Raw genomic sequence first — 20,951 nt, forward strand, 5'->3', positions numbered from 1 at the left:
TTCTGGCCTCATTAGTGACAAGCAGGATGCACTGGGTGTGGTCAGAGGCACCATCTTCTTCTCCTATGGCTCTTTAAAGTTGACTTGGAGGGGTCAGTTCCTCCCCCCCGGGGGTGAACACTTGGGCAGGCCCCGTGATTCCCCTGGTCAGAATGACCAAGTCTTGATTCAGAAACAACACCCCAAATCCTGCATCGTAGACCTGGGGGCACTCGTGGACTCGGGTGTGGACCCCTCTTGGGCTGTGGGCCTCCCCTCCTCCTTTATGGTGATTCTCGTTTCAGAGCAGTGGGAGGAGGGGCGTTCCGGAAAGTTCTTGCTGGATTGGCCCTGTCGCCATGGACCCACTCTCGCTGGGCCTGATGCGCATTCGCGCTGACTACCTCCCTCAGACGTTCCCCTGAGCTCCCGTGAGAGGCAGCTCTAGGAGCCGTGATGGTCGGCCCATCAGCTCGGCAGTGACAGCATGTTGGAGTTTGAGGCCAAGCGTGCATGCCAATGCCTTCAGTCACAACAGCCCTGTGAGGTAGGCGCATGCCAACAACGGGGAAACTGAGGCAGAGAGCGTTAGGGATTTGCCAAGGGCACCCTGGGGTGAGTGTTGAGCTGGGGGGCTGGCTCCATGAGCTACGACGACTGCCAGGGCCTTGCTGCGCCCGCGGGGCCCACGTCTGGTCCTCGGGGAAACAGTCCCGAGTGCCGTCCTGAGAGGCACCCCACTCCCCACGTGGCGGGGCCCCTCGGGAGCAGCGCCAGCCTCGGTGCCTCCCAGGGGAGAGGTCACCGCCTCTGAGCAGTTCTCCAGAGAAACCCTCCTCCCCACCCTCCCCCAGGCTCCCAGCCCGGACCCTCGGCTCATCTGCCTCTTCCTGTCCCGCATCCCACTCTCTGGGGCATCATCTCATCTCTCGAAGTCTCCGTGGAAACTTGCTGTGACACATAAAGGGACAAACCAAGGTGGCAAGAGGGACCTGACGGCATTAGCTGACTTAGGGCTCAATACGTCTTGGGATTCCCGGTCCAGAGTTCTGTCTTTCCGGTCCCTACTGGGAGTAGCTTCAGAGAACCAGAAGTTTCCACGTACCAGACATTCTGCTCCTGCTGGCGCTGCAGTGTGAGCCTCGTGGCCTCCCGGCTCCTGGAGGCACCAGCCCCTCTGTGGGCTCTCGGAGGTCCCAGCTGGGGACCTCCCACGGCCCTGGTGGCCCCTGTGCCCTGGACCAGCTCTCTCTGGGGTGAAGTGTAGACACCGGTACTACTCTGGCTACCCTCCCCGCCTCCACCGCAGGCCCCCAGCCGTCCCTCAGGGCCCGGGAGCTGGGAGGGCTTCCAAGGCAGGCCCATTAGCCCACAGCGGGCTCGGCTCCTGCGGGAGAGGCTAATGCAGCTGCCTCACTGGGGCCTCCTGGGTCCCCGAGGGCTGTGCTTCCTGGAGCTGGGTTGGGTGCCTCTCCCACTTCTCAGAGGAGTCAGCGTCCTGCCCAGATCCCAGGACAGGCCTCCCCTGAGGTCAGAGAGCTGCAGAAGACAGCGCGAGCACACAGCGCCTGCAGCAGGAGCCGCTCAGGGGCCGTGGACCCCGGACCTGCTGAGGACCCCAAGGACACCAAGGACCTTCTCCAGGAGGGGATGGCATGTGGGCAGGCCAGGTGAGAAGACCGCAGCTTCAGGCCCGAGTGAGAGAGGGGGCCCTGGGGCTGAGCGGTACCCCTCCTCCGTCCTCTCTGGTCCCAGGTTTCATCCGTAGTTGCAGATGATGCCGCCCGCCGTGTGGGGCCTGCAAGGTCAGACGACGCCCGCCATCAGTAAGGCGGCTTCTCCTGCGCATCCTCACCTTCCGTGGCCAAGGGTCTGGACCCAAGGCCTGGAATGTTCTAAGTCTCCACTTTTGTGGGAAAGACAGGGGAGAAACCAGCCAGCTGGTTGGGGGGGAGTCCTCCCTCCCGCGGGGTCCAAGGGGCCTTGAACCTCGGAGGTGACCCGCCCCTTCCTGGGGCACTTCGCTGTGCTATTGTCTGTGTTCATAAACGCAGGGGCAAGCACAGGGCACAGGGCGGGGCCGGGAAGCACTCTCGGGGAGCTGGGGCCCGCTGGCCCCCCATCCCCTGATGTCCCTGCCCCTCCTGACGACCAGGGCATGGAGGACCCACACGGCCCTCTCAGCAAACATAGGGGGGCCTCTCGGGGGCAAAGGAAGTCACGACTCCAGGGTCTTCACACGAGAAGTGGGCGCTGGGACGGGTGGGGCACACGTGCTGGCCTCTGAGGTGAATGGTGGGCTCGGAGCGGGGGACGGGCCTTGAGACAGCAAAGGGGGCAACACTGCTCCAAAGGGACTCCTCCAGCAGCAAGCCTCACGCCCGGGGCCATCCCTGTTTTCAGAGCTATTCTAAGGGCTCCTTAATGCCTGCCTGGCCTTCAGAGGTCAGATCCCTCCAGTGTCCTCCATGCTCATCTACACGAGAAATGCAATGGCGGGGGCGGGCCACAGGGCCTCCTGGCATAAGGAGCAGTTGAGGCGCATGGCCTTGGGGTCCTCTCGCAGCCTCCCAGCCCAGAGCAGATTCTCCAACCTGCCCCGGAGATGTGTGAAGCCCCGGGGCTGGGGAGGGGTCCTCTGCCCCGTAGCCCCCCAGGCCTCGCACAGAGGAGGCCCTCGGCGACGGGGTCAATAACAAGCATAATCAGTAGCATGAATATCAGTAATAAGCGATACAGTCAAATTACATCGTTAGTCCAGAAAGAAGTGATATTTATGAAATAAAGTAGGAGATGCCATTAGCCGGGGCCTCCCGCGAGCGGGGGTTGCACCCAAGGCCTGGGACGCATGACTCAATCCTCAGGAGACCCCGAGGATGCAGTAAGGCCTGGGAAATGGGCGAGATGACTCTGAGCTTGGGGGCACACAGGCCTGTGGGGCAAGTATGCATGGAGCCCCCAGCCTCGGGAGGGCAAGTCCACCCCAGGTCACAGCCCAGCACGGGGCACCCTGGACTTTCCCGCCCCGGGTCTCTGTCCTGAGCCGTGCAGGGTGCCCGGGGGCATGTGAGGGGGTCAGACCAGGAAGGTAGTTCACAAAAGGAGCAAAGGAGGTCATGGGTGGAAAAGGCTCTGGCCCAACAGGGTGCTGGGCAAATGTCAGGGATGGGGACGTCGCCGGCCACCATCCAGGCAGCAGATGTTGGTGGAGACCCCTCCTCATGTGCAGAACTGTGCCCATAGTGAGCTCTGCAGCAGGGGGAGATCACTGGGAAGAGTGTCCTCCAGGCTGGCTGGGGATCGGGCGGGGAGCAAGCCCAGCAGTAACCGCAGAGAGGCCGTGCCGCCCCCAGGGTGTGTTCAGGTGCCTGGGAGCGGTCAGGGAGCTCTCTGGGTCATGACTGTGGGTTTCTGCGATCCGGCACTGTGCCAAGCATGTCACACTGTACCCTCGCCACAATGGGGTGTAAGATGCTAGGCCCAGGGACCACGTCCCCCAGGGGCACATTGTAGTGACCAGTCAGGTACAGCCACCCTGCCCATCCACGCTGAGCACTGTGGGGCCCAGAGCCGGACACTCGGGGGCTCGGAGGGACCAGCGCTCTGCAGGGCAGAGGCCAGGCCTGCATGGGCACTGACAGCCAAGTCTCGGGGGCCGGGCAGGGGGCAGCTGCTCAGGGAGACCTGCCCTGCTCTTGGCCACCTTCACGGCCAGCAACGGACAGGGGCCGTGGCCTGCCCCGAAGCTGGGAGCACACAACCTGGATGAGGCAGGAGGGGAGGTGACCTGGCACGCCAGTGACAGCCCCAAGGAGTGGCAGGTGGTATACCCAGGGGACATGAGAGTGGAAGCCAGGGAGAAGGGTCTAGACACGGAACAAGGAGGACCCTACACCTCCCAGCCCAGAGCCAGGAACTCCGGAAGGATCCTGAGGGGAGGGGCTGCTGGGACCCGAGGGTGCTATTTTTCGTCGCCTTGTGATTGGAAGAACTGGGTGCAGACTCCAAGAGGGCATCAGCCAGCTTTCAGCCCATCCCAAGACAAACCACACGCATCAGTTGCTTGCACTTCCTCCTTCGTCCACTCCAGGGTCGTGCCTGAGGGCCCCCACCTCTGCCTCTGGCCTGCGCTTGAGCCCTGAGGGGCTGCCCTGGGGACACAGGTGATGGAAGAGGAGGCGGAACGCTGAGGCCCGGGCTGCCCCAGCCCTGCGGGCAGAGGGCTCTGGCGTGGCCCTCACTTCTCTCCGCTTCCATCGGCAGGGATGGCAGACGTCCTGCTCAACGGCATCAGCTCCAGGAGCAGCGGCCTGGGTGCAGCTGGCCCGGCGGAGGAGCCACCCACACGGCCCAGCTGGGGCTCACCGCCCTGGCCACGTGCACCTGCGTGGTGGGCATGGCAGGCAACGGCGTGGTGGTCTGGCTGCTGGGCTTCCGAGTGCAGAGGGGCCGCCATGGGCGACTACATCCTCCACCTGGTGCTGGCCGACCTCTTCCTTCTCTGCTCGGCCACACTGACTGTTCTGGATGCCAGGTCCCAAGTGAACCACCTGGGCCACCGGGCGGTGAAAAGCGTCAAGTACCTGGCCTACACCGCGGGCCTGAGCCTGCTGACGGCCGCCAGTGCCCAGCCCTGCCTCTCTATCCTCTTCCCCACCTGGTACCACAGCCACCGGCACACACGCCTGTCGGGCCTGGAGTGCGCCAGGCTCTGGCTGCTGTCCCTCATGGTGACCATGCTGGCCTCGTTCTTCCACGAGGAGCCGGGGAACCCCCACCTGCGCCAGGGCCCCATGGTGAACACCGTCTTCCACATCCTCACGCTGGTCGGCTTCACGCCCATCATGGTCCTGTCCGGCGTGGTCCTCTTCATCCAGCTTCGGAAAAGCTCCCGGCCGTGGCAGTGGCAGCCCACGCGGCTGTACGTGGCCCTCCTGGCCTCGGTCTTCGTGTTCCTCATCTGCGCCCTGACCGTCGGCATCCCCAGGTTCATCCTCCACCCGCTGCACCCGCCCCAGCAGACCAAGACTCTCTTCAGCAGCTTCGAATGCCTCCTCTCGTCCCTGAGTAGTGACGCCAAACCCATCATCTACTTCCTGGCGGGCAGTCGGGGCAGCCAGAGCATGCGGGAGCCGCTGAGCGCCGTGCTCGGCAGGGCGCTGCAAGAGGAGCCCGAGCAGGAGGGAAAGGAGATGCCCTCCAGCGGCACCAACCAGGTGGGGGTCTGAGGGCGGGGCCTCCTGCATCCCTGCCCGGAGCAGCCCTGCCCACTCCTCCCTGCCTGGCTTCCGCCCTTTCCTGATCCTGAGCCTCCAGTCATCACTTAATTGGCAAACAGCTGGTGTGGGCCAGGTCCCAGAAGTGAGAGCAGGCACAGGTAGTGAACAATCAGACAGCCCACGACGTTGGGCAGGTGCGGGGCCCCCACTGTCAGGTGCCAGCCCTTCAGTTGCTGATCATTGAGAGGAATTCCAGGGGTCCTGGGGGAGAGGCTGAAGAAGTAGGACAACTGGCAGGTGGGGGTGAGGTGACCAGGGGGTCAGGGTAAGGGCCAGTCATCAACCAATACAGAGATGGCTCCGTATTTAAGGGCCTCGGGGCCTTACTGTACACGCAGCAGCTGAAGGTCAGCGGGGGTGACAAGTCGGGACTGGGCAGCCTGTGCACAGCCATGTGAGCAGCACAGATGGGCCTGCGCCGGGCCTGTGGTGGGCCGTGGGCAGGGGGCAAGAGAAGGCGTGGATGGAGAGCGAGAGCGGGCGCGGGGTGCAGGGCGGGCACCGGAGTGCAGCTGGGAGACAGGCTCTGATCTGAGCAGCGTTCCTAGGAGACCCGGGTAGGGTGTAGGGTGGCTGGGGGCGGGGGGGGGGTGGGGGTGGCATTCAGGGCCATGTGATCCACCAGGGCCATGGGTTTCAGTGCCAGCGCATTTATCCAGAGGCCTGCAGACCAGGAACAGGGCACTGGGGTGGCACAGCCTCCCAAATGACTGCCACCCCACTGGGTCAGTGCCTCCTAGTCTCTGCCCAGCCACAGCCTAACCCCAGTGGGCACCCAGCACCCTGCACAGCCCATGCATACAGCAGGCATTTAACATGTGCTTGAGTAAGAGTAATGCTGCTTTGTGCTGGGCTTGATGCTCACAGTGCACTTGCACACGCGTCCTGACTTCATCACCTTTCCCTTTGGGACCCTTCCCCTCCTTCTACATAGACTCCTGGATGGCAATGGTCACGTCCACAGGCAGCGAGGTCCCCCCCACCACCACCCCTCTCTGCCTTCATCTCTCCGCTCCCCTCCTCCCTGCACACTCACTCCTTCCACTGAGTGTTCACCTCAGGGCCTTTGCACTTGCTGTTTCCACTGCCTGAAATGCTCCTCCCCCCGCTGTGTGCAGAGTGCTCTCCCTCGCTTCCTTCAGGTCACTGCTCAAACGTCACCTCTCTGGGGAGGCCTTTCCTGACCACTTTAGATAAAATAACACAACACACACACACACACACACACCCCTAATCTTCCCTCCCTGCTCCATTTCCCCAGTGTGTTCACCACTGTCAGCCACGCCCCGTGTTTACACGTTCGCCTCGAGGGCAGGGGTCATGTTTGGTCACTGCTGCGCTCCAGGCTAGGGCGATGCCTGGGGCAGAGAGGGGCTGAGGACCTGCGTGTGGAATGCCCCACTGGGCAGGCAGACCTGGAGGTCAGGCGAGGGAGGGGACAGCAGCCACAGCAGAGGGGCAGTGTGGTCACCCAGGTGGCTCAAGTCCACATGCCTCTCCAGGAGGGTCACCCTCCAATGACACACCCCGCGAGGGCCCTCCCCCGCACGTGGGTGGGAGCCTTAGTGCTCACGTGGCCACACGTGTGACTGTGTGAATGAGAGACAGTGATGAGGGTGTCTGCTGTTGGCGTGTCTCTGTGGGTGTGAGTGTGTCTACAGCACATGGCCCACGCCCTCCTACCCTGGGGTGGCCCCTGGGCTGCAGCTGGTTCACGCATCTGTGATTTTTCTCTCCCCTCTGAAGGGCAAAGTTCCCGCGAGGAAAGCCTGACTCTTTCGGACCTTGTCCATCCAAGGCTGATGGCAGAGCCTGCAGCCCATCGACAGACTCTGACTTCCAGGATGAACAAGCGAGCTCGTGCCTGAGCCGCTCGTTTGCTTTATCTGTTTTGAGGCCTTGTTATCAGGAGCATACAGATTCAGGAGTGTTATATCATGCTGGGGAACTGCAGCTTTGGGGATAAATTATGAAGTTACCTTCATCAATCCTAGTCACTGTCTATCTTGTCTGACATTAACACAGCGCCACCGGCTTCCTTTTGGTTGGTACTTGCCTGGTGCCTCTTCTCGCCTCTTTGACTTTCGACCTTTCTGTATCCTTACCGGTTAGATGTAACACTTGGAAACAATTCAGAATTGGGTCGAGTTGCAACTTTGAAAATTAAGCCCATCACTGCAGCGAGGGAGTCTGTGTGTCCTGACTCCCTGTGTCACCCAGGAGGCAGTCCTGAGGAGTGTGCAGGTGAGCAGGTGGGAAGGCCCAGCCCTCTGAGGGGCCACAGTGATTGGGGAAAGCAGTGGCTCTGACTTTGGGTCCCGGCTCCACCACCACCTCCCTGGGCGCCCTTGGCCCATCTTGCGCCCTCTCTGAGCTGTCTTCTCATCTGTAAAATGGGGGACATCACCTCCTTCCTCTGTCAGGCTGTCACACAGAAGGGACGTGCAGGTCCTGCATCCAGCCCTCACTGGGCACTGAAAAGTGTTATCTTGAAGGTGGAACCCTGGGACTAGAGCGGTGTGGGCCCAGCCAGCCCTGCCTGAGCCATCCCAGGCCCCCTCCATCCTGCCCCTGGGTCCACCTAGGGTCAGATAAAGGATGTCAACCCCTGAGAGGACTTGCAGACTCTCTGAGGACAAGCTCTCACCCCCAATAAGGCCAGGACTTACAGGCTCTTGCACAGGCTATGCTTCATTTTCGGTGGCAAGGCTGTACCCCTCCTCGACTCGGGAGCTCCACTTCAGACTAGGAGAGGCCAGGGCCGGCTCATGCCAGAGACAACAAGGGGCGGTAAACAGAGGGCAGTCAGGATGACCAGGGGGGCCGGATGACAAAGGACATAGGCTGGGAGACCAAGGGAAGCCAGGATGACCAGGGGAGGCCAGGGGGACAAGGGGCAGCCAGGATGACGCTGTCCTGGTCAGGCAGCCTCCGCTCCAGCCCGCTCTGCTGCCGAGGCCCCCTGCACCCAGAGGCTCCTCGGCTCCCTTCTGCCGAGCGGAACATGTGCCTTTCCCAGACCTGGCTCACTGCATGCAGCCTTGGCGGGCGAGAGCCAGGAGCACGCGAAAGAGGAAACGCAGAGAGAGAAAGAGAAACGGCTGTCACCTCACCAAGCCTTCCTCCCTCCCCAAACTCCTCTCCCTTTCAGGCAGCGATAGAGGGGATGAGGGGAGGGAGGCCCAGTTAAGAGAACCGAGATTCTAGCAAATGGGGATGTACAAGCCAGATGCGGCATCTCTCGCTCCACGAAAGAGGCGCATGGCCGCCCCACCACGGTGACCCCTGGCGGGGAGGCCGGCCCTGCAACAGCCACCCGAGGCTGCCTCTCCACCGCGCCAGGCCTTCTCTCCTGCGCCAAACGCGACAACCAGGAGAGGGAGACCAACGGGACAGCGCCCCAGCCCCGCCCTGCCCCGCCCCGACCCCAAGCCCCGCCCCGAGACCCCGCCCACCTAGGCCCCGCCCCCAAAAGACCCCGCCCAGGCAAGCCCTGCCCACCCAAGACCCGCCCCCCACATAGACCCGCCCAGCCAGACCCAGCCCCAAGCCCCGCCCTCCACCCCCTAAAAGGGAATTTCTCTGCAAGGGCTTGTGTGTCCCGTGCTGGTGAAGAAGCGCTGGGCCTGACTGGGGCAGAAGGGAGCAAGTAGCGGGGGGCCTCCCCCTAGAGCCCTTGCCCAAACTGAGGAGGGAGCCCCCTCATGCAAACTGCTTCCAGCAGCCACATCCCCACCGTGGCTCCGGTGGACCCTGGGCCTCAGAGACCAGGGGCGCCTGCGACCACCCTCGCCCTGCGCCAGCATGATTGGGGGAGGCCGTGTGCTGGACGACGGCCCCACCGCATTGGGACCCGCGTGCATGTTAACCCGTCATGATTTGCACGCAGGTCGCCCTCACTGGGGGCCAGGGGCCGTTCCAGGCACAGTACAGACATGAACCCACCCAGCCCCCCAACAGCACTGACAGGGGGTCCTCTTAGCATCCTCTGTCTACAGACGAGGCAGCAGAGGTGAGGAAGGGCTGAGTGGCTTGTCACAATGCCAGAAGGCAGCAGGAGTGGACTTTGGGACCTGGCATTCAGCTCCAGAGTCTGAGAGCTCAACCCACATGCTCTTCTGTTTCTCGAGGGTCGGCACGGAGGGGGGAAGGCAAGTCTCCTTCATCCTGGAACTCTTCAGCAAATCTGGAGCCCAGCGCAAAGTCGCACTGGTAAACACCAGACGGACGCACGGATCCATCTTAAAACCAGCAAACCTCAGCTCTGCATCCAGCACACCAGACACGACTGAGAGCAGGATGAGGCTCCTTCTGAGAACTGGAGAAGAAGTAGAGGTCTGCACTGGTCGGGGAGACCCCCCCGTTCCCCGAGCAGAAGGTTGGAGGATTCTCTACTGGGTGTGTCAGTTTCCTGTAGCTGCTGTAACAAATGACTACAAATTCAGTGGCTTAAAACAACACACATTCATCACCTGACAGCTCAGGAGGTCCGAAGTCTAAAACAGGCCAGCAGCGCTGCATTCCTTCTGGAGGGGCTAGGACGGAATCCGTTTCCTCACTTTTTCCAGCTTCCAGAGGCATCTGCATTCCTTGGCTGGTGGCCCCTTCCTCCATCTTCCAAGCTAGCAGCATAACTTCTTCAAATCACTCTCTTGCTGCTTCCATCACCGTATCACCTTTTCTGTCTCCCACATGCCCGCCTCCCTCTTTTAAAGGACTTATCGGGCCCTCCCAGATAATCCAGAATAATCTCCCCATCTCAAGATCCTTAACATAATTGCATCGGCAAAGTCCTTTTTGCCATGCAAGGTCACCTAGTCACAGGTCCTGGAGATCAGCACACAAACATCTTTCTGGGACCGTTATTCTGTCTACCGCGCTGTGGAACATGGGCTGCCCAAGAATCAAGACTTACAGACAGTTGTGTAAGTTCTTCCCAATGAAACCAAGGGTCCCCTCCCCGCCACACAGAGCTTTCCGTCAGCTCTTGGTGCTGCCCCCTTAAATAAAAATAGAGTTAAGGATCTCTAGATACATAAGGAAAGTTTAAACATGAAAGGCAAGGTGCCAAAACAAAAAGGAGAAAAGGAATTCTGAGAAAACAAGCCGCAGGGTAGAAGGAGCGAGCAGAGCAATAGAAGATGATGCCTTCCAACGTCGGGGTCAAAGTTATCTTCAGCCATGGAGCCCACACCATCAATCCAAGAAACAGCAAAAACCAAGGAAGAGAAGTTTTTCAGTTTAGTGAGAGTGTTTGGGGATGAATTTGTGAAAGTCCATAGAAAATTGAGCAAATGGAAAAAACAAGGCAATTGATAACTCCAGGAAAAACAAAGAGTTGAACAAGAAAGGAACTGTGATCAGAGTACATCCTGATTTGCCCTCCTAGGTGCTGGATGAGCCCTTCCATCCCATGGCCTTGAATACGTTATCGGCCAGTAGAATCTCCCTCCCGCACTCTGTCCCGTCACCCCCCCACCCTCTTGAGCTTCAAACTCGCATATCAACCTGTCTTCTTAACATCTCCCCTTGGGTGTCTAACAGGCTCCACAAACAGCATGTCAATGGCAGAGTCCACACGGTCTTGTGCAGACTCTGGCTCCAAAACCCCATCCTTCTCCCAGTCTGCTCCGTCTTAGGAACGGTACAACCACGCATCACTGAATGACGTTTCAGTCAACAACAGACCGCATGTCCCATGGTGGTCCCATCAGATCAGTGCCACACGGCCCAGGTGAGTGATAGGCTATACCGTCTAGGTTTGTGTGAGTTCACTCTGTGACGTTGACACGACAGCAAAATCATCTAACGACACATTTCTCAGAACGTAGCCCCATCATGAAGTGATGCGTGACTGTAAACCCAGCCACCCAGCTGCCCAAGCCAAAGAAGTGTCTTAACCTCTCCCTTCAAGCCCGCATCCCCCACATCCTTTCAGCAATCCGGTAAGTTCCAGCCCAAAATATATCCTGCAGCCATCCAATCTCTCCCTCGACCCCTCGCCTTCTCCTCGCTTCTGCCTCTGCCCCTGCAATCCGTTCTCTGCAAGCCCTGGGGGCCCTTCCAGGACCCCCCACAGCAGGGCTCAGTAAAGTGCAAGTTCCCTCCCGTGGCCGCTGAGGTCCTGCCCCACCTGCCCCCCTCCAGTCACTGCCACTCACACTCGCCTTCCACTGGGACAGCCTCCATCTCGTTCCCGGCTCCAGGCAGTTGCCCAGAGCGTCCTCGCTCATGCCCTTTGCACAGTTGCTCCCGCTCCACGTTCTGATCTCAGTTCTAATGTCACCCCCTGGCCGTCACCTCCTTGGTGACCCCAGGACCTTCCCGTGGCTACTCTCTGAGACTATCTTATTTCACTGTCCCTCTCCCCCCCCCCCCCCCGACACCCCTTCCAGAATATGCCAGCCCCTAGAGCTCAGGAACCCCACAGGCTCTGTCCGCTCCACGCCCCACTGGACCCCAGACCCCAGCGTAACACCTGCGACTTAACAAAATATCTCGAAGCAATAAAGAATAACCAAAAAAACTGTAAATAATCTTAATCCGGGATAGGCAAACTTTTGTCTGTCAAGGGACTGAAGAGAAATATTTTAGTCCCTGTGGGCCACACGGTCCTCGCACAGCCACTCGACTCCACCGTTTCAGGGCAAAGTCAGCCATGGACAACAGGAAGCGGTAAAGTTCCAATAAAACTTTACTAACGGATGCTGGAATTTGCATTTTATGCCACTGTCACATGTCACAAAATATTATTCTCCTTTTGATTTTTTTCTTCAACTATTTATAAATGTAAACCGCACTCTTAGCTTGTAGGCCACACAAAAAAGGGCAGAGGGCCCAATGTGGCCTGTGGGCTGCAGTTTGCCAAGACCTCATCTAAATAACAAACATCAAGGGCCGGCCTGGTGGCGCAGTGGTTAAGTTTGCACGTTCTGCTTCGGCGGCCCGGGACTCGCTGGTTTGGATCCCAGGTGCGGACATGGCACCGTTTGGCATGTCGTGCTGTGGCAGGCGTCCCACATAGAAAGTAGAGGAAGATGGGCATGGACGTTAGCTCAGGGCCAGTCTTCCTCAGCAAAAAGAGGAGGACTGGCAGTAGTTAGCTCTGGGCTAATTTTCAAAAAAAAATCAGGAAAATGGTGTACTAAATTACGGAGAGCCCCAGGAGGCAATGCTATGAGGTCATTTAAAGTGACAGTTGTGACAAATGTAAGAAAAAAAGGGAAAATATTTATGACACATGAAGTGAAAAACAGCAACACGCAACTTAATGGCAACTGTGTTGAATTATGCAAGCATACGGAGGGTAGTCTGCAAAAATTAAACTAGCTGTTTAAGCTGGTTTAACATTACCGAGCCCCACTCGGTGCTGCAGCCAGAGCGCGTGGTGTGGTGTCCTCCTCAGCCCCAGGCCCTTGAGGGCACCTCCCTCACGGCTCCTTCCTGTGTCTTAGCGGTCAGCAAGTTCTCTGCTGTATCTCTCAGCCGGCCGGCCAGCTCTTGCAGCCCCGAGCGGGGCCCGGCCCGGCCCGCATGAGCACCAATGGAGCTCCTCCATCCAAGGGAGGCAGCCACGGAGCCACCGAGCGAGGCGCCCAGGCCAGACCGGCCAGTGGTGGCCGGTAAGTCTTCTTGCTGCCCTGTGCCTCTGTTTCCCCACCTGAAAAATGGAGATGACAACCACACCTCCCTCACAGAGGGGAGTGAGGGCCCAAGGAGATGAGAGGCACCAAGAGCCTGGCTCCGGGGGCGGCTGGAAGGCGTATGCCACTTTTTCCAAGAAGTCCCGGGGTCACAGAATGACCGCATGACCCAGCACATCCGCTCCCAGGTAAATACCCAAGAGAACTGAAAACACGTCCAGGTAAAAAGTCCCACAACAGCCAAAAAGGGGAAAAATCCAAACATCCACCAACGCGATGGGTGATTACAAATGGATAAACAAAACGTGGGACAGCCATACAATCAAATAGTATTCAGCCAGAGAAAGGAAAGAAATCCTGGCACGTGAAAACATTCTGCTCAGTGAAAGAAGCCAGACACTACAGGCCACATGTTGTAAGATTCCATTTCTATGAAATGTCCAGAACAGGCAAATCCATCGAGACAGACAGCAGATTCGTGGCTGCCAGGGGCTGGGGCGGGTGGAAGGGGACTGACGGCTCATGGGCACGGGGTTTCCTTCTAGGGTAAGGAAAATGTTTTGGAACTGGATAGAGATGACAGTTTTACAACGTTACGAAGGCCACCGAATTACCCACTTTAAAATGGCTAATTTTACGTTACATATATTTTATCTCAATTAACAAAACAAAATCCAGAGGGAGCTGGCCTGGGGGGGGATACGGCAGCTGAACGGTGCCATCAAGAACAGGCAAGATGATCTAACAGCACATCACACAGATATAGACACCGATACGTCCAGCGGACAAGCTCCCAGGGACACCCACACAGGACAGCCCCCGGGGCGGGGAGAGGAAGAGCTGGGCCCCGTCCAGCAATCTGTTAGAGGCCAGACCCACGGCAGCCACCGCCTCTCTCCACTCCTCTCCCCTACCCTGGGGAGCTGCAGCCTTCCCTCCTTCTGCCCCCTGCCCCCCGCTGCCCCGGCGATGGCCCCAAGGGACTTCAGTAGAACATATCGCCGGCAGATGCCCGCGAACCCAGCGCACACAGCCGGCGAATCCAGAATGCCTCGTCCTCATCCATTTCCGGGAGTGCAGAACTTCTGGGCAGCATGTGTGAACCCGAAATGAGAGAAATACAGCTGTGATTAAGAACACGTGGGCAGCACTTCCTGAGCCGTGAAGTCACCCCTCACCCAAGCCAGACACATGGAAATCTTGCGGGTCCCTCACCCGCACCGTAGGTCGGCATCCAGTTCTGATGAATGCGCGACAGCTGTGCTCCCACACCCCGCTCGCCTGCTCACCTCTCCAGCCTCCTGCTCCACCTTCCCTCGGCCCTTGCTGCACGATTCCTGTCCACCTCCGGCACCTTCTCGTGGCCGTCACCAGAGGAATCCTTCTAGAACAAAGCTGGCCCATCACCTGCTCCTGGCTGCCCACCTGCACCTCCTCCCATGCCTGTGAGACCCAGACTCGCCCCACAGTCCACCAGGACCACACAAGGCCCCAGGTGGAGAAAGCGCGTGGAGGACCCCAGACCCAACCCGGCCCGGGCCTCTCCCTGGCTGTGACCCGTTCTACTGCCTATCTGGAAGACCAGCCAGCGGGAATCATCCTGTGCTGACTACAAAACCAACACTCGCCATTGTGGAAAACCTTGAAAATGCAAAAGGAAGTGCAAATGAAATAACAAGAAAACACACCAAATACCAAAAGTCAGAGATGCTTACACCTTGGCCTTCTGCCTGGCCACCTTTTTTATGCATATAAAGTTAGAGTATATTGAATATATGGTTTTGTATCCTACTTTTATCTTTAAACATTAACATTAAATGATGACATAATGCAATTATAAAATGGTTCTACTGGGGGGCCGGCTCTGTGGCCGAGTGGTTAAGTTCGCGTGCTCCGCTGCTGCGGCCCAGGGTTCGGATCCTGGGCGTGGACATGGCACCGCTCGTCAGGCCACGTTGAGGTGGCATCCCACATCCCACAACTAGAAGGACCTGCAACTAAGATATACAACTATGTACGGGGGGGTTGGGGAGATAAAGCAGGAAAAAAAAAAAAAGATTGGCAACAGTTGTTAGCCCAGGTGCCAATCTTTAAAAAAAAAAATGGTTCTACTGGATGGTTTTACAAAGTATCTGCAAAAAGAAGAATTCTTAAATATTAGAAAGGTGCTTCTGGGTAAAGATGGCTGATTAAACCATTCAGTCCGTTGACTGACCACTAAACAGACTCAGACCACAGAATCACCAAAGGCTCAGGAACTGGGGGCCCCGGGTGCTCAGGAAGTGGGGTGTGGGGGTGCTAAAGGAGGAGGATGGGTGAAAGTCTTAGAAAAGCCATCAGTCATGGAGACAGACAGCAGGACGGCACGGGGAGCCGGGGCCGGGGAACGCGCAGGTACTGTTCAATGGGGACAGAGGGTCCGTTCGGGAAGATGGAAAAGCTCTGGAGATGGATGGTGGTGATGGCTGCGCAATATTGTGAATGTACTTAATGCCCCTGAGTTGTACACCTAAAAATGGTGAAAATGGGGCCGGCCAGGTGGCACAGCATTTAAGTTCACATGTTCTGCTTTGGAGCCCAGGGTTTGCCACTTAGGATCCCGGGTGTGGACCTACGCCCTGCTTGTTAGGCCACACTGTGGCAGGCGTCCCACATATAAAGTAGAGGAAGATGGGCACAGATGTAGCTCAGGGCCAGTCTTCCCCAGCAAAAAACAGGAGGATTGGCAGCAGAGGTTAACTCAGAGCTAATCTTCCTCAAAAAAAAATAAATAATAAACAATAAATTAAATAAATAAAAAAGCAACAGAATAAGAGAGAGAAAAGGGGAGAGGGGCCGTCCTGTGGCTGAGTGGTTAAGTTCGTGCGCTCTGCTTCGGCAGCCCAGGGTTTCGCTGGTTCGGATCCTGGGCGCAGACCTGGCACCGCTCATCAGGCCATGCTGAGGCGGCATCCCACACAGCACAACCAGAGGGACTCTCAAGTAGAATATACAACTATGTACTTGGGGGCGCTTTGGGGAGAAGAAGGAAAAAAAAAGAAGATTGGCAACAGATGTTATCTCAGGGCCAATCATTAAGAAAAAAAAGAAAATAGGAGAGAGAAGAAGATTGGCGGATCTGCCCACAATGAGAGACGCTCCAGGTAAGGGCGCAAAGAAGTCAGAGAGGAGAATCATGAGCAAAACCGTTCCAGAAAATTCCCCTGGACAGAATCCCGAAAGGGCATTGCACTGGCAACGGAGGCACTGACAAAATGTTTCCTGGAAAGCTCCCTGAGGCCCATCCAGGGGAAAAGACAGGGGCAGACCCCCCAGAGGAGCTTACAAACACGTTTAACCAGGACTGAGACAGAAATGCACGTCCGTCTTGACTCCACAACGCGGGATGGCCTGAAGAGAAGTTTCACGGAACGGGGCTGATTCTGACCGTGTTGGCTGCCCTCTGATAATTCCTATTCTAGCTTCATTTATTCTGTTTCATTCCACTTTTGTTAAAACACTAGTCGCAACTCACCATACTGATGTCACAGCCCACCATCGGGATATGACCCCGCGGTTAAAAGAAAAACAAAACGGTAAGCCAGAGGGGCAGGCAGGTGTCGTCGCGGCGGTTGTAGTCGTTTCCTGTGCTCCACTTTGCTGAGCTTTGCACTTCACCCCGAGCCCAGAGCTCCCTCCATACAGGTCTCTCCCAGCGCCCTGTCTTCCTGTGGCAGGGGACCCAGGAGGGAGGACTGCATTTCCAAGGACCCCCCCGACCGCTTTCTGGAGAAGAGCTCCTGGACGCAAGGCTGGCAGCTGGCAGACTAGAGCAGCAGCTGGGGTCTGGCGAGGAAAAGGGGAAGCCAAGGTGGGCACTTCAAAGCGAGCGTGATCCAGAACCTGGCTGCACAGAGGAGACAGCCACGGGAGGCAGCCGCCTCCTTAGCACTGGAGGGACAGCAAGGGACAGAGGGGGCGTCCAGAACTCAGGAGCTTAGGGACGTGCCCCACAGATCTCCGAGGAGGGGGTACTGTGTGGCCTCTGAGGGCGGGCACGAGGCTGGTTCTAGAAGCACCTAAAGAGACCAAGGACAGGTGGCAGCTCTTGCTGCTGGAGTGACCCTGAGAAGGACACAGGCCCTCATCTCCCCGTCTCCCTCTGGGGCCTGCCACTGGCAGAACGTGTTTCGCTGAGTGTCAGCCCAGCAAAACAGAGCAGAGCAAAGTGGACTGGGGCAGAAAGATGCGATGTCACCAGCCAGCGACCCCGAGGTGAAGAGCGGGGTGGACAGCGAGGGGGCTGTGCTGGGATCCAGGGGAGAGGCAAGCTGCCTCGGCCCAGGACTGTAGCAGAGGAGTAAGGGGACATGGTCGGATTCAGGGTGTGTTTTGTGGGCAAAGCGAAGTGGGTGTAAGAGAAAAGAAGCGTACAGGATGACTCCAAGAATTCAGGGATGAGCAACCTGAAAGATGGAGCTGCAGATCTGGAAGACGTGCGAGTGTCCTGAGGCTGCCGTCACAAATGACCAAAAACGTGTGGCTTAAAACAGAAACTCGTTTGCTCCTGGCTTCCAAAAATCTGAAATCAACGTGTCGCAGGGCCACACTCCCTCCAAAGGCTCAAGGGGAGGGTCCTTCCTGCCTCTTCCAGCTTCTGGGGACGCAGGTGTTCCTGAGCTTGTGGTCACATCAGTCCAATCTCCGCCTGCATCTTCACATGGCTTTTTCCTCTTCTCATGTGTCTGTCCTCTGTGTGTCTCATAAGGACACCTGTCATTGGATTTAGGGCCTACCGGCCACCAGGGTGATCTCAGCTCAAGATCCTTAATTATATCCTTTATACAAATACGGCCATACTCATAGGTTCTGGGTATTAGGATGCAGACATATCTTTTGGGGGCCACCATTCAGCCCCCCACTGAGGGGAGGCCAGGCGCTCAGATTTGGACATGCTGAGTTTGAGATGCCTCTTAAACATCCCAGTGGAAACGTGAGTAGCGTTCATTCGGAGTTGGGGAAAGACAATCCCCAGCATTAATAATAACTGGCATTGAAAGGCCCGAGGCTGCGGGGAGTGGCCGAGGCCCGGAGCTGAGGCAGAGCCGAGCAGAGCTGGGACTGAATCTCAGATGTGCGTGGTTTAGGGGGAGCGGCCCCTTGGGGGAAGAGTGAGGGACGCAGGCTGGGCTGGGGAAGCTAAGCGAGGACGTGGAGACTGGCTGTGGTTGGAGCCCAGGACCAGCCCGACCCCACGGCAGCGCTGGGGGACACAGTTCACCAGGCTGGTCCTGCCTGAGGCAAAGGGCCGGCCTTTGGGATCTGTGCAAACTCCTGAGCCCCAGCAGCCCTGAACATGATAAACGGGTGTTTTATACCACAGAGTTGTGGGTAAATTTGTTATGCCGCCATGGAAACGGGAGCAGCCTTTCTTTCCTCTGACAAATCGGAAAGCCCTACGCGGCACCTGGCTCCCAACCCACCTCAGAACTCGCCCTTTTCATCCCCGAACCCGCAGGAAAAACACCCCCCACTTCTCTCCAGACCGGGAGCCCAGCAGGCCCACAGCCCCCACCTCTGACTGCCCTATTTCTGTGTTTTCTGGAATACAGGGATGTCTGCCTTCTTTTGAGGGTGGCTCCATGTTTTTAAAACTTCTTCCATTTCTCTATCACTGCCGAGTGCTGGGCCAGAGATGGGGGCGCTGTGCTCTGAAGAGCAAACTTACAAAGTCGTCTTGACCAGGAGTCTCAGTTACGCCTCCTGCAAAATGGGCTGTCCTCCACGATGGGGGGCTGGGGGACCCCCCATCGGGGCCTCGGCCTGGAAGACGGCTGCGTCCGCGCACCGTGGGAGCAGGAGACAGGTGCACTCCCGGCTCCGAGTGCCCTGTGCGATGACCTTCTGGCTGCCCGCAGCAAGGCATCTTCCCCGTACGTTTCCAGAGAGGGCTGGCAGTCTGTATGGTTTGCTAGGGCGCGGCCCAATGGCTCTGAGTGCTGGAGGACAGGGAGGCGAGGACACCAGCAAGCCGCAAGCTCCGTCCTCTCCACTTAAGGACAGGGTATAAAAGGCACAAGGACGCTCCTTCACTCTCCAGGGTGATGGACCAGAAATCCCCTGCACAGGCTTGGCTGTGTGATAGAGTCCCAGGCACCCTCACCCCCACCCACAACCTCCGTCCATCCAGGGCCACTAGCAGCCTCCGCAGCATCTCTGTGCACATTAGAAACCGGCAGCCCTCCCTCTGAGTGGCCACAGCCTGTGTGCACGACTTGACGGGCAGGGCACAAGGCGGATGGCAGCCTCAACTCGCCCCCAAAAGCCCAACCTGCACAGCCTTTCGCAGGGGCCTGTTCCCTGGGGGCAGGACACTCTGACTGCTGAAGTTTTCAGCTCTGGGGCGGAGGGCTAAATAAGCAGGCTGACAATGTGACAATGGTTTGAGCGTTGCATTTAAGAGGGAATAAAGGGGCGTGAAGAACCCTCTGGTGGGTTTCTTGTCTTCACGACAAGAATCCAAGTACGGCTGCCCCATAAGGAGAGTTGTTTCTGATTTGGAGCAGATCTCAAAACAGGGTTTTTAATTGTTTTTAATCATATGCACCCATCAACAACATATACAAAAATTACAGGGGCCAGCCCCGTGGCCAAGTGGTTAAGTTCACGTGCTCTGCTTTGGGGACCTGGGGTTTCGCTGGTTGAGATCCCGCGTGAGGACATGGCACCGCTCATCAGGCCATGTTTGGGTGGTGTCCCACATAACACAGCCAGAAGGACCTACAGCTAGAATATACAACTATGTACTGGGGAGCTTTGGGGAGAAGAAGAAAAAAAAAAAGATTGGCAACAGATGTTAGCGCAGGTGCCAATCTTTAAAAAAAAAAATTATACACCAAGACCAAGTGGGATTTACCCCAGGAATTCAAGGTTGGTTTAACATTCAAAAATCAATTAATGCAATGTGCCATATTAAGAGAATAAAGGACAAACCCCACGTGGTCATCTAAAAGGGACAGAAAAAGCATATGACAAAGTCTAAAATGTATTCATGATTTAAAAAGTTACAACTCTAATAAAAAGCTTATAAATAAATAAATGAAACCCCTCAGCACCCTAAGGATGGAACTCCCTCAGCCCAATAACGCAAACGGGCCTCAGGGAGCAGGTGGGGTGAGGGATCGCACAACCCTGCACATTTATTAAAACCCCTCGAGGAGTACACTCGCGATGGGCGCATTTTTTTTTTTTTTGAGGAAGATTAGCCCTGAGCTAACTCCTGCCAATCCTCCTCTTTTTGCTGAGGAAGACTGGCCCTGAGCTAACATCCATGCCCATCTTCCTCTACTTTATACGTGGGACACCTACCACAGCATGGCGTGCCAAGGGGTGCCACGTCCACACCCGGGATCCAAACCAGCGAACCCCGGGCCGCCAGAAGTGGAACGTGCATACTTAACCGCTGCGCCACCAGGCTGGCCCCACGATGGGAGCATTTTGTGGGAAAAGAATCACTTCCCAATAGAGCTGCACAAGGAAATCCCTCACCAGCAGTTGAGGGCAGGGGACAGAGAGCTGAGCGGGGGTTCTGGCAGAAACAGGGAGAATCGCTGAGGAAAAAGGCAGGCAGCCAAAAACAGAGAGAGGTGAGAGGTCAAAATAATTCACACACTGGACAACCCGGCCTGGGGGAATCAGAAATCTACTCGCCAGAGGAGAAGACTCTTCCTCCAAACGAAGAAGTTTCCAGGCCAAATAAGGCTGCAGCTTTTGCAATGCTCCTGGCACAGAACACAGTTCCTTTTAAGTGCCAGCTTATAACTCGGGCCTAAAGCATCCCAGGGCAGCCTGGTGCCCATCGGCCCACTCTCATCCCTCTGGGCAACGCTCTAAACAAACCCAGGTAAACACAGAGCGCGGCTGGCCCGGCTGCCATCCCTGGCCTACCGGCAGGGGTGAGGAGGCGCGCCCTGTGGCTCGGAAGGATGCCCGGTGTGCTCACGTGGAGGGGCAGGGCTCGCCGCACCAGCAACCTCTGCTGGCGGCCGACCGGCTCCAGGGGACCCGGGCG

General features: G+C 57.5%; 1 protein-coding gene across 1 annotated transcript; it reads left to right on the forward strand.

Annotated features, from left to right (window-relative positions):
- The first annotated feature begins 4,433 nt into the window (after positions 1-4,433).
- Positions 4,434-5,207, forward strand: LOC124228983 (mas-related G-protein coupled receptor member D-like). The gene has a single exon (XM_046644094.1). It carries the CDS (start codon positions 4,434-4,436, stop codon positions 5,205-5,207), a length of 774 nt encoding a protein of 257 aa, XP_046500050.1.
- Positions 5,208-20,951: the final 15,744 nt, after the last annotated feature.

This window comes from Equus quagga, chromosome 17, assembly GCF_021613505.1.
Source record: "Equus quagga isolate Etosha38 chromosome 17, UCLA_HA_Equagga_1.0, whole genome shotgun sequence".
Taxonomy (NCBI): Eukaryota; Metazoa; Chordata; class Mammalia; order Perissodactyla; family Equidae; genus Equus; species Equus quagga.

Bases quoted from the DNA above. Each gene is read 5' to 3' on its own strand.
- LOC124228983 (XM_046644094.1), top strand. From the start codon at position 4,434: ATGGGCGACTACATCCTCCACCTGGTGCTGGCCGACCTCTTCCTTCTC.